This window comes from Carcharodon carcharias, chromosome 5 (assembly GCF_017639515.1).
Source record: "Carcharodon carcharias isolate sCarCar2 chromosome 5, sCarCar2.pri, whole genome shotgun sequence".
Classification (NCBI taxonomy): domain Eukaryota; kingdom Metazoa; phylum Chordata; class Chondrichthyes; order Lamniformes; family Lamnidae; genus Carcharodon; species Carcharodon carcharias.
The window spans coordinates 147023990-147038351 of record NC_054471.1 but is presented as its reverse complement, the minus strand read 5'-3'; the positions used below and the strand labels follow the sequence as shown (position 1 = coordinate 147038351).

The 14362-nt window shown below is 40.4% G+C and overlaps 1 protein-coding gene across 3 annotated transcripts in view; it reads left to right on the top strand.

Moving 5' to 3' along the window:
* Positions 1 to 14362, top strand: part of mms22l (MMS22-like, DNA repair protein) — a 154939-nt gene that overhangs the window by 94540 nt on the left and 46037 nt on the right. For all 3 annotated transcript variants that reach the window (XM_041188858.1, XM_041188859.1, XM_041188857.1), the window contains exons 15-16: positions 8400 to 8590; positions 11117 to 11267. In XM_041188858.1, the coding sequence (XP_041044792.1) occupies positions 8400 to 8590; positions 11117 to 11267 (342 nt within the window). The remainder of the gene's footprint in view (positions 1 to 8399; positions 8591 to 11116; positions 11268 to 14362) is intronic.

Genomic DNA, 14362 nt, shown 5'->3' with positions numbered 1-14362 from the left:
CAGAAAGCTTATGAAGAAGCTGGAAGCCTGTGGAATTAAGGGGAAGGTGGTGTGCAGTTACAACATTAACTTAGTGACAGGAAGCAAAGGACAGTGGTGGATTAATGTTTTTGAGACTGGGAGATGGTGAGCAATTGTGCTTCCTCTAGGTCAGTTTTGGATCCATTATTCTTCTCAATTTTTATAAGCAACCTAGACTCAGGTGTAGGTAACAGCATTATACAGTTTGCAGATGTTACCAAACTTGGAAAGTATTAAGTAGTGATGAGGATAGTTCTAGGTTTCAGGGTGACACAGGCAGGATGGTTAAATGGACAGACGTGTGGCAGATGGAGTTCAACGTGCAGAAGTGTGAATTGATGCATTTTGTGAGGATTATTTTAGAAGGATAGTGTACACTAACTTCACTAACTCTGGGTCAAAATGCTAGAACTCCCTCCCTAACAGCATTGTGGATGTACCTACACCACATGATCTGCCGCAGTTCAAGAAGGCAGCTCACCACACCACCACCTCAAGGGCAACCAGGAATGGCCAACAAATGCTCAGTGATGCCCACATCCTGTGAAAAAATAAAAAAAAAACTAAATGACACAATTCTGAAAAGTGTAAATGACCAAAGAAGCCTTGGTGTCGATATATATATACAAGGTGACATGGTAAGTTGATAAAATGCTTAAAAAGCATACGGGTTTATTTAATTTACAAATAGAGGAACAGAATATAACAGCAAAGAGATTGTGCTAGAGCTTTATTTATCACTGGTTAGGCCTCAGCTGGACTATTGGGGATAACTTTGGGCAACACATTTCAAGAAAGATGTAAAGGCCTCAGAAAGGAAACAGAAGAGATTTACCAGGATGACACCAGGGCTGAGTAGATTCACTTATGAGGAGAGGTTGGAAAAGCTACAACTGTTCTTAGAACAAAGAAAATTAAGATGTGACCGCTTCTCCACCAACAACAAGGCACAAATGAAGAGTGTGATGGAATACTCTCCACTTGACCTGGATGACTGATACTCAAGAAGCTTGATATCATCCAGGATAATGCAGCCTGCTTGATTGGCACCTCATCCAACACCTTAAACGTTCACTCCCTACATCATCAGAAAACATGACTACAGTATGTACCATCCAGAAGATACACTGCAGCAACTGGCTAAGTCTTCCTCAACAGCACCTCCCAAAACGGTGACCTCTACTGCCTGGCTAAACAAAGCAGCAGGAATATGGCAACACCTGCAAGTTCCCCTCCAAGTCACATACCATCCTGACTTGGAAATGTATCACTGTTCTTTCAGTGTTGCTTTTTGTGTGTAACTCTAAGTTCATCATCCTCCTTTTAAAATTATTTAGAGAATCGGCTGCATTGTTGCTGGGTCAGAATCCTGGAACTGATTGCTTAAGAGCACTATGGGAGTAACCTCTCACCACACGGACTACATACGGTGGCTTATTGCCTCTTCCTTGACATTAATTAGAGATGAGCAATGAATACTGACCTTGCCAGTAGCACGCTTAGCCTGTGAAAGGATAATTTTAAAAAAAGAGAAAAACTGTCCCATCTGGCAAGAAGTCATAGATTTTAAATTTTTGGCAAAAGATCTAGAGCAGAAATTAGATTTTTTTTTCACTGTGAGTTGTCAGGATCTGGAATACTCTAGCGGACAAGGTAGAAGCTGATTCTCTAAATAATTTTAAAAGGAGGATGATGAATTTAAGAGTTATGCGCAAAAATGGGAGATGGCTGCTCTTTCAAGGGAACAAGCACATGCCCAACAGGCCTCCTCCCATAACTTTCTCTGATTCTGTGAAAATGAGAGATTTGCAGTGCTGGGAAAGAACAAGAGAGCCAGACTAATTGGACACAAAGAATGGCACAGGCACAATATGCAAAAAGCCCCCTTCTGTGCTATAAGATTCAATAGGCAGAGTTTTCCTAAGGCTTCAGGACCCCGATGTTGGGACCAAATGGGGGTCCTCAGCCCGCTCTTGCCAGCAGAGAGACAGGCTAAGAAGCTATTAAGGACAGCAGGCTATCAGAGGATGTCAGCTTTACAACTTCAGCAGCCCCGCCATAGTGCTGCTAAAGCAGGTTAGGGATCATGAGGGCACCGCGTAGAGGCACCTTCACTGCTCTGCACATGAAATATTAAAAAGCCATGACCTATACTGGCAGGTGAGTCGTCATGGAAGGGAGAGTCCTCCACTGCATCTGACTTGGCTGCAATTGTGGACTTTCGTGCATGTAATCATGAATTAGTGGCATGGAGCCTCCGGTTCTGTTGGCACCCCCGGTCTGCCGCAGGGAGGCCACTCCAGTAAGCTGGCAGACCCCACATGTGACGGGGGGGGGGTGGTGCTCTGCAGCTGACAAAAGCACAAGTACCGCAAAAGGGACTTAGACATGTAAACTGGCTGTCCACCTCTGTGGTGCAAGCAGCTGGTCTATTTTCCAGGAGACCCCTCCTGGCCTCCGAGCCCGTTGATCCTAGTTTGAAATTTAACTAAAATTAAGACATAACAGAAAGGGAAAAGTACATTAAAATAGTTGGTAAATTTTGTAACAGTAATATTTTTTGAGTTGTTTGAATAAAGATTTCAGAAACATAGTTAGCCCTTTTACTTTGCTTTGTTACCCATAAAAGTTTTCCATTGAAAATGACCCCAAAGTACAGATTTGTGGTGTTTACGCACAATTGCTGACAGGAGTAGCTCTTTACATTAGCACTGTTCCTACCAAGTACTTAGATCTATTGCATTGGCTGTCGGATTGGAACCAAAACCATTACATGAACTTCTTCACATAGGACACCTCAGCTGAATGTGACCAGAAAAGATCTTGTTCGATTGCATTGTGGGTAAAGACCTGTTTTAACCAGTGTTGAGAAGAGGAAAGAGTTGGCCAGGACTCTCACTCCTGATCACAAACAGCTGATGATACAGGAATATATTGCTGAATTGGTTTTTGATCTGACTTCAGTGGTATTGTCCCTAAAATTGCATGGTTTGTTAACATTAGCTATTTGGAGGAGCTTACGAAGAGCTGTCATTTAGGCAAAGTAACCAGAGAGTTGCTAATAGCCATTCCTCTGTGCCCCAGCATTAATCATGAGAGGAAGGGAAGTGGAAACGAATTCTGAAAACTAATTCAGGTAATAAAGTTGAGCATCTCTTGATTTGTGTTGGAACAAAAACAGGAAAATTTATGAGGAAGTTAGCATAAAATTTATAACACTGTGGTGAGTCTAGATAAAGACAGTTGTTCCTTTTTCCAATGGAGCTATTCAACAAATAGCATCAGGTGCCTGAAGTGTAAGCTGTTTTTTAAAATTGATCAGAAATGTGCTTTTTTTCAAAAAGAAGACCACAAACAATCGATTTGTAATTATAAAAGCTTGTTTGTCAATTTGTCTGTTTGTGTTGGATGGCAGCTTTCTCTCTTTAACAACATTGGAAGCATGGCTGCCAAAATATACCCACTTAGGGGGCTCACACTGTGGAGCAGGCAGACTGCCCATAATTTCATTGAAATCACTGGATTGAATTCAGTCCCAACAGTAATGTGCAGTGGCAGCCTGAAGTTTCTGAGCAGGGGAGCCACTCTTTCTAAATGTGTCTAGCCTCAGAGGTTCCCAGCAGTTTTGAAGGTCGTCCTGATGGGTAGCAAATCATATTATGCTGTATTCATATATCTCAGCTGCAACTCTACAACATTGTTTATGGAATTTAATAACTCAAATGCAATAATACTGTGTGAGTGTTAATGTAGAGTCCCAGTTGACTTGACCAGAAGATAAATGGAAGAAGAAATAGTGGCACATTTCTATAGGTTGTTTTTAATAAGCATGTTATTTAGTTTATCAGCCTGCTGGTATAATATGTTCCAACCTACTCTTCCAGACAGATTTGTTAATGTCTCCTTTTCTACAGGAACATTGATTCCCTGCAGACATATCGGTATTAAACCTCTGGAAACTTGCAACTTCAGAATTAGATTAAGTAGCAGAAACACTACTCTTGCAATAGGAGAAAATTGAGTGTGTTATTGAATTCATGCCACATTGTCTCAAAATGAGATATAGTATTATATAGTGGCACTGTTTCCCTATAACATGCAACCAAACGTGGCTCATGATTGTTGAATTTGATTGTTGACAGTCCCACATGAGAGGATATTGGAGTCAGTCTTATCATGATTATTGTATTTTTTTCAAATTCTAATGATGAAGTTTTGTTTATATTGTACATTTGGCTTTTAGCTTTAGTAGAAAGGAATGTCAATTTCACTAGTCTTCAATGAAGTCCTGATAAGCCAAATGTATTGGGTCTTATTTCAAAAGTTGAACATGTTAATTTTTGGGGGTTTTTTGTGTTTGAAACATAACTTGGAGAAGGCAAGTGTTTTTCCCTGGATTTTTGAAAATGTACCCATACAAATGAACACGGAAGATATTTGTTTTAATTATTGCTACGCAGGGATATGCAAGTCAAACACATTGAGGAAATGAAGTAGCTTAATTGATATTGAAGTGCACCTTTGTTCATTTTAATTCTCTTTAGTACCGCAGCAGCATATCTCAACTCAAATTATAAACATAATATTTCCAAGTGTTCCTCATTGGTGTTTTGGGGAAGATTATTTTCATCATAGTGAGATGAAGTAACGTGCAGTTGGAATAAATGAAGGCTCTGTAACACAAATAATGCCATTCTATTTCAGGTGTGTAAAGACGGATAGGAAGGCATCTTTCCCAGCATTTTTGCAGAGGTGATGATGCCTCTTTCCAAGTTTTAATTTTATTTTATTAAAACTACTTAAGATGTTAGATGTTCTGGGGCCTTGACAGTTCATGAGAGGCAAGACTTCTTTTCCCCAGTTAGATTTTTTATTTTGCTAAGATCTCACTGGTCTCCCAAGCTGCATCCTCTATGAACTGCCAACTCCTCCAAATCTCTGCCACTGGTGAACTGAAACAATGGGTTCATAAGTGGAGCCTGGAGCTGACAAAACCAGGTTATCAAATGAATAAATGTCACATCCAGCAGCTGTTTCCCTGCATACTCTCACCTGTCTTGAAAGTATCACATAACTACCTGTACTGCGAACAGTTTCTTGGGTTTGCTTCGACTCCTTGGTTCCATGGAGTGGACTAGTACATAGCAAGGTGCAATGATCAAGTTCAAATCTGAGTATGCCACACCAGGTGTATCATATAAGATAAAGATATTTCACTGAAGCACCAAGTGACTTCTCTGCCTCACTTCCCTATATGGGATTCCTTCATTTTTGCTGATTTCTATCTGATGTACTGGGTTTGTTAAGCCTGGTGCGATACTTAGTCCTCTTCCAGTATAACTTTTCACGATGATTCAGGTAGCATCATGCCAGTTAGTGGTGATGGTAATGCCATGGCATTGCCAGTTTTATGCAGGCCAAGAATTGGGCTATTGCTTCCACCCCCTTGTTAGTAAAACAGCCATGCATTATATAATTGGGACAGTTTCCTCTGAAATATGCATTAGCTGTCACAATGGATCATGTACTGCTGCATACCATGAAAGCAATGTATGACAACACGGTGTAATCAAAAGAACAATCTCAAAGAAAACAACATATCAGCAGGTGGGTGAAACAAATGTATGAGTGGTCCTGGAGTACAGATTAGGTATAAAATTGGCCTGAGAGTTGGATAAAATAACACCATAGAATTCATCATATGTATTTAAATATACCCTTAAATGTGTATGACTATAATTTAATCCAAGGATTTTGAAGATAGCATATAGTGTCACAATTTCTTTACAGCGCAGAAGGAGGCCATTCCGCCCATCGAGTCTGCAGTGGCTCTCTGAAAGAGCATTCCACCTAGCTGAACTCCCTTGCCTTGTCCCTGTAACCCTTGCACGTTCTCCCTTTTCAGGTAGCAATCCAATTGCCTTTTGAATACCTTGATCAAACCTGCCTCCACCACCCTTTCAGGAAGTTTGTTTCAGACTCCAAAATTTTCCTCACATCATATGCCAATTATTTTGAATCTGTGCCCTCTGGTTCTTGATGCTTTCTTGAGTGGGATCAGTTTCTCACTATTTACCCTGTCCATACCCCTCAGGATCTTGAATAGCTCTATCAAATCTCCTCTCAGCCTCCTTTTCTCCAAGGAAAACGGTCCCAACCTCTCCAATCTATCCTCATAGCTACAGTTCTTGTGAATCTCCTCTGTACTCTCTCTAATGCCTTCACATCCTTCCACAAGTATGGTGCCCAGAACTGAATGCAGTACTCCAGATGAGGCCTAACTAGCGTCTTATACAAGTTTAACATGACCTCCTTACTCTTGTACTCAATGGCTCAATTAGTAAAACCTAAGATACTAAATGCTTTATTAACTGCCCTCTCAACATGTCCTGCCATCTTCAATGACCTATGTACATATACACTGAGGTCCCGCTGTTCCTACACCTCCTTTAGAGGCTCTCCCTTTATTTTATACTGTCTCACCATATCTCTCCTGTTAAAACAAATCACCTCACACTTCTCTGCATTGTACTTCATCTGCCACTTGTCTGCCCAATGCACCAATATTTTTCTTGGATACCAACATGTCCTTTTGAAGTTCAAGACTATTCCCATCACAGTTGACAACATTTCTAATCTTCGTATCATCTGCTACTGTTTATTTAGTGGAATTTTGCGTTTAAAAGAAATAAATAAAATTATCCCGTAATTCATATAAACCAACTCCAAATCCAGACATAGTCTGTAGTCGCAAAGGGCTGGAACTCTTAACTCCTTCATTACACTGCAGCCTTATAATCACCCATAGCATATTATGCAAAATCCGAAACTATAAGGATATAGGAATTTTATAAATGGTTATTTATTTCGTATCCATCCCTCAATATAAAAAAGTAGTGATCATGTTTGGTGCCCTAGCTGAATGTGCTGGATAGTGTAAATGGGGGGAGATTGTGGTGTAGTGGTAATGTCAGTGGACTTGTATTCAAGAGGCCCAGGCTAATGCTCTGCAGATGTGGGTTCAAATCCCATCATAGCAGTTAGTGGAAATTAAATTAAATTAATAAATGCAAAATTGGAAAACTAGTCTCAATAATGGTGACTATGACAATAATCATTATGGTTCACTAATGTCCTTTAGGGAAATCTGCCATCCTTACCTGGTTCTGCCCACGTGACTCCAGACCCGATGTGGTTGACTCTTAACTGCCCTCTGAAATGGCTAAGCAAGCCACTCAGTTCAAGGGCAATTAGGGATGGGCAACAGATGCTAACCTTGCCAGTGATGCTCACATCCATGAAAGAATAAAAAGAATGTATTCTACACTTTAAGTGAAAGTATTTATATTAGATACAGTATGGCTGTGGAGATGCATACCTTCGCAAATTGGTGTGTAATGAAAATGAGTGACAATGTGTCTGCTCCATGAACAAATTTATTTCAGTAGTTAATTTTGTTACGTTGTAAATTTAGAAGTATGATAACTGTCTGTAGGTTCAAGATCACCTGTATAGTATAAGGTAAAATCTGTCTTAATAATTGCTTGTTTAGAGAGAGAGAGAGCAAGCAAGCATTTAAAGAACCCTCCCAGCAATAAATGATTCAGAATTGCACATGTAATAGGAGATTCTCAGTGACTTAAGAATAGTCCCAAAGGGGCTTTGCAGGTAGATTTGCTGTGTGATATAGGTTTTAGTATGGTTACATTTTAGTTTATATTTTGATGGGGATTTATTAGTATATTAGGAATGCATGACAGTTTTAAAAAAATCTAAATATAGAAAAGCGCCATGGAATATGTAATCTGGCTCGGAAGTGTTCAGTTAACTGAAATTTAAACAGCTGGTGCCACTAGAAATTGTTCTATTTCAATTTATGTTCATTTAATAGAATTGACTATGTCAAACAGCATTCAAAATAACTGCTCGGACGTCATCACTTATCCCTTTGAGTTCAATTTTACAATCTCTTCTATTCTCGATTCTCCATTGTAAGTTTGACGATTACTTTCTGAGTGTCATCCTCAGACTAGACTCTACTGTCTATTGTCGCTGCCTCTTGCCTTCACAGCAGGAGGTGCTGCTTCTCAGTGGATCAGTTCTTGATTGCAGCTGATATGTGATATGGGGAGGAAAATGGAACAATGAACAATAAAGGAACAGAAAAATTGCAAGAAAGCCTAACCAATGAATCAGGGAAAGCAGAAAAATAGAAATGAACAGAAAAGGTAGAAGGTATAATACCTGGGGAAAATAAGATGTGTATTTTTTTTTCCTGGGCTCTGTCAATTATTGAACATGTAATTAGCTATGTCCAGAACTTAACACTCCTTACAGGGCTCAAAATATTTTTATTTTTTTCATTCATCTCTCCACAGGAGTATACACAAGCGCTCAATCCAACTCCTTCAGCAGACTCGTGTGCCTTCACACAGCGTTCCTGTTCCATTAGTTGCCAAAGAGCGCCACCTAGCTATCGCCAGTGCTCTCTGGAGGAACTTTTTCCCTTTTGTGAAGAGCCAAAGACTGTCACAGACACCTTCTCCACAAATAGCTGATATTGCTGCAGGTCAGTGTGATTCTCATTCCAGAGCTCTGTTCCAGTTCTCAGCATTTGAAAACTGCCTGATACCCACATAAAACTGTTTGAAAGAGTAAGAAAAATTGCTGTTTCTACCTGAACTCTGTAGGAGATAACACGCCAAATGTGACATCACCACCTCAACCATGTTATTTATATAGTCACATTACACCTGGAATCACAACCTCTGTAATGAGGGAACAGAAACTTTGCTGTCACTGTAAATAACTGGTTAGATTGATTTGGAATATGTCAGCTGTGAATCTTCTGCAGTGGGTGTGTGAATTGACACAAGTTGACATATATACAAATGTTTATTAGTCTGCAAAATACAATAACTCCTGTTCACATAAGATTCAAGTATTTTATGTTATAAATATAATTAATATCAGAGTGATTATAAACGTACTGTTATTGAGTTCAGATGACAATTATCACTCAAGTTAAACTCATTCTGAAGGACTGATTAGATTTCTCCTTTGTTATAACTCCCAGTTATTAATTATTATTCAGAGAGTGCAAAGTTTCCTTGACAAAATGTTAATTTAGTTAGTTAAGGAATCTGGTTGGCAGCTAGTATGGCTGCTTCAGCGCAAAAACACCCATTACTTTTTTCAATTTAACACACTCCATGGGTGACCTCGATTCAGTGCTGTATCGCAATTCTGAAATTAGGATCTATGTGGGGAGGCTGTAGAGACTTTTGAGGGGAAATAATGAAAGTGCAGGACTAGCCTTGAAGGGTGAGAGGCAATTGGGGGGAAGGGAAGGGGCAACATGGGTGGCCAGAGCCAGGCTTGGTGCGGGCTGGGAGGTTGGAGCAGGATGCAGTCACCACGCACAGTGTAGAGTGGGCTGGCTGTCTCACCTAGGAGAGGAATGTGCATGGAGGAGTGCTCAGAGCGGTATGATGATTTCAATAGTATATATTTTACTAATATGTAAGTAAATACCTGTTTTCTTAAAAGCGTTATTAAAACCCTCTTTTTTGTGTTACAATTTAGATTGAGGGTTGGTCAGTTAGTTTGGAAAGGGGTCCTTCAATCAATAGCATTTGAGAATCACTGTTGTGTTGGTTGTGCAACAGATGTTGCAATGCCCAATTGTACCAGCAAGAGGTCTGAAGCAACTTGGTACTTGGGCTTCATTGGCATGAAGGTGGCAAGCTGCAAAATACCAAACAGATGCTCCAAAGCAGCTTACTGGTTAGGGATAATGGAAAATTGGCCTGCTGTTTTGTAGAGCTAGCTGACAGTTCAGTCCGGTGTTGGGGTGGGTCAGTTGAAGGATGCTCGGGGGACAGTGGGAGCCAACAGTGATCTGCCCCCGTGGCCCCCTCAAAAATATTTCTTTTAAAATAAATTGCCCAGTAACTCTTAATACAGACTTGAAACATTAATCCTGTGATCTCTGCACAGATGCTGCCAGACCTGTTGAGTTTTTCCAGCATTTTCTGTTTTTATTTTATACTCGTAGCAAGCATGTATTCATTCTGGACTGGATTGCCTTGAATTGGCTTTGCAAACTTTTCTGTTCCACACTTAATGTAGTTACTAAAAGTCTCAGAAATGATTCACTGCCCTTGTGAAACCAATTTACATTAGCAGTGATTTGAATGTTAGATATTTGAATTAGTTTTAACCTCAATTAATCTCACACTGTGTTTCAAACAAAAGTTTAGGACTTTAATAGTAAAATTTGAAGCATTCTTTTTCAGGGTATACCTGTCAATATGGCACATGTTCAGATTTCTCTTCCTGACTTGCATATTGCTACTTTTATTAGGTATAGATTTCAAGTCAGCGGCTTTTTAATAACACAAACTTTGATTACTTTCTCTCTGAATACATAGGATATACTCTGATGCTTTTGGTCTGGCATGTCATGTTAGTTCATGCTTCTGTGTTCCTATTGGTTGTGTCACATTATCCTGTTTAGTATCTTCAGCTGATACTATTACATCTGGGAAGTTGTATGACCTCTATGCTCAGGCTTCTCACATAGGCACAGAAATCTGATTGGAAATATTGTAAGAAGCATTTCCTACGCAGCAGATTATGTAACGTAGATGAGTCTAGTTATTTTTCAGTAAATACCTTAATTTTCTGTGCTTTAATATGTCACCGGCCTCACCATCGGCATTAAGTGCTCAGCTCCGTGCATAAAACAAAATGGTGACTGAAAACAATTAAAATATTTGGAGTTAGTTGATTGGTTTGCCTATTAAGCACATGCCAGCTGCTGCTAATTTACTAGCATTTTGAACTTCACGATTGGTGCTTTTCTTTCCCCTTTTGCTACATGCTGATTCCCTAACTGTTCGTCATGATGAGCTGCTGTTTTATGAATATAAAGTTGCTTTATGGTCAATGGGCTGGAACTGTGACTCAAAGATTTGCAAGTATAAGGTGTGATGGCTGAACCGTAACCAATGCACTTGTGTAGGAAATGCATCTTCTTATATGGATAGATATTAATGAGATTTTTAATAAAACAACATGCATTATATTCCAGGTTTTACGCTTCTGGCGATGGATATGCCTAGCTCAGCAGCATCAGACCTCCAGCCACAGCCTCTTATAACCATGGTACAATTATTTGGCTGGAATGACATGGTACACCCTCAGCTAGTTTGTAGATACCTCAGTCATCTAATTCAAAACAGGTATAACATTTTGATTATTTTTTTTCCCATGGTTCAGGCTCTGGGAATGGTCCTGTGTCTAACCTCCAGGTGCAAGGCAACTCCTTACTTTCACAATCAGGTGCCAGACACAATCCAGTGCTTGAAACTTCACATAGTCCTGTTTAAATTAGTAGTTGCAGCTTGGAACTGGTGTGTGCAGTTTGCAGCTCACTGAGAGAAGATAGCTAAAGTAAATGACAGTTAGATAACCCTGCACTGTAAGCAGAGTAAAAAAAAAACTAAAGTCATCATTCACCATATGGAATGTGGGTGAGGCTTAATCTCGGTTTGAATTTTGTGAGGGAACAGAAGGTGGAAGATTGCCTAGTATGACATTAGTGGAAGAATCTACAGTGGCCCTACAGAGACTTGTGACTTAATTATTTTGATGAAGAACTGGATTTCATTTTCTAAAGAAAAGTTACTGGTCTCTACAGGTATCATAAAATTGGGGGCTTGTGGCAGGATTTATAATCCACAAAAGGTGTACTAGGATATTGGCTAAGGCTTAAGCGAACCAGATTTCACAGTGAACATTTATTGTGTTTATTGAGAAGCAGTTATGGCATTGCCAATTGCTAAATCTTTTATGGAGAGGGAAGATTTATCCCTTGGTGATTTGCAACAATCAGCAATGGTTAGGTTAATAGAATTAGCAGAAAAGTTGAAGTTAGAGGTAAAACCAGAAGCTAAAAAAATCTAATAGTGAATATTTTAGCACATTATTTGGGATTGGAAGAAGAAAAGTCTGACCCAGATAGTACACAACTTGAGTTGGCTAGAATTCCATTGCAGATAAAGGAGCTTGAAATAGAAAAAGAAATGAAAAACATTTGGAAAAGAGGAAAAAGAAAGAAAAATACAAATCTTGAACTTAAACTCTAGAGAGAGAAGTTAGCAAGGGAAGGAAAAAAGAAATAAGGAAACAGACAAGAGTTTCAAAGAGAGGAAGAATCTTTGCCTTGTGCCTAAATTTACCGAGGATGGCGTTGAGAGATATTTTGTTTCATTTGAGAAAGTTGATACCAAACTAGGGTGGCCAATTGACATATGGACTCTTATTTTGCAAATTGGCAAGTCAATGGATGTTTATTCAAGACTTTTAGCAGAGCAATCTTCAGATTATGAGACAGTTAAAAATACAATACTTCATGTTCATAAACGTGTCTCTGAAACGTATCAATTAAAATTCTGGGTTCTAAAGAAAAGACAGAATGAAACATTTATGAAATATGTGGTTGTGGTGGTTTCGGACAATGGAACTTGAACAGAATTTTGAGAACATGAGAGGAGCCCTGATCTCAGAAGAATTTAAAAACAAGTTTTCCATTTGTTATTCAGACTTACGTTGAAGACCAGAAAGGGTCTAGAAATGAAGCTACAATTTTTAAAAATATATTTGTTCACTTTATGGGCTTCGCTGGCTGGGCCAGCATTTATTGCCCATCCTTAATTGCCCTTGAGAAGGTGGTGGTGAGCTGCCTTCCTGAACCACTGCAGTCCATGTGGTGTAGGTACATCCACAGTGCTGTTCGGAAGGAGTTCCAGGATTTTAACCCAGCGACAGTGAAGGAAAAGCAATATATTTCCAAGTCAGGATGGAGAGTTGACTTGGAGGGGAACTTCCAGATGGTGACATTCCCATCTATCTGTTGCCCTTGTCCTTCTAGATGGTAGTGGTCGTGAGTTTGGAGGTGGTGTCTAAGGAGCCCTGGTGAATTCCTGAATTGCATCTTGTAGATGGTACGCACTGCTGCCACTGTGCTTTGGTGGTGGAGGGAGTGAATGTGTTTGTAAATGTGGTGCCAATCAAATGGGCTGCTTTGTCCTGGATGGTGTCAAGCTTCTTGAGTGCTGTGGGAGCTGTGCTCATCCAGGCAAGTGAGAAGTATTCCATCACACTCCTGACTTGTGCTTTGCGGACAGGCTTTGGGGAGTCAGGAGGTGAATTACTCATTGCAGGATGCCAAGCCTCTGACCTGCTGTTGTAGCCACAGTATTTATATGGCTAGTCCAGTTCAGTTTCTGGTCAGTGATAACCCCCAGGATGTTGATAGTGGGGGATTCAGTAATGGTAATGTCATTGACCGTCAAGGGGCGATAGTTAGATTCTCTCTTATTGGAGATGGTCACTGCCTGACACTTGTGTGGCGTGAATGTTACTTGCCACTTGTCAGTCCAAGACTGGATATTGTCCAGATCTTGCTGCATTTGGACATGACTGCTCCAGTATGTGAGGAATCGCGAATGGTACTGAACAACATGCAATCGTCAGTGAACACCCCCACTCCTGACCTTATGAACGAAGGAAGGTCATTGATGAAACAGCTGAAGATGGTTGGGCTGAGGACACTAACCTGAGGGACTTCTGCAGTGATGTCCTGGAGCTGAGATGACTGACCTCCAACAGGCACAAACATCTTCCTTTGTGCTGGGTATGACTCCAACCAGTGGAGGGTTTCCCCTGACTCCCAATGACTCCAGTTTTGCTGGGTCTCCTTGATGCCACATTCAGTCAATTGCCACCTTGATGTCAAGAGCAGTCACCTTCACCTCACCTCACATGTTCAGCTGTTTTGTCCATGTTTGAACCAAGGCTATAATGAGATCAGGAGCTGAGTGACTATGGCTGAACCCAAACTGGGCATCAGTGAGCAAAATATTGCTAAGCAAGTGCTGCTTGATAGCACTGTTGATGACTCCTTCCATTACTTTACCGATGATAGTGAGTAGACTGGTGGGGCAGTAATTGGTTGGGTTGGATTTGTTCTCCTTTTCCGTACAGGACATACCTGGGCAATTTTCCACATAGCTGGGTAGATGCCAGGTTGTAGCTGTACTGAAACAGCTTGGCTGGGGGTGCAGCAAATTCTTGAGCATAAGTCTTCAGTAGTATTGCTGGAATATTGTCAGGGCCCACAGCCTTTGCACTATCCTTCAGCTGTTTCTTGATATTATATGGAATAAATTGAATTCAATGAAGACTGGCATCTGTGATGCTGAGGACCTCCGGAGGAGGCCGAGCTGGATCATCCTGGTTGGCACTTCTGGCTGAAGATAGTAGCAGCCTTATC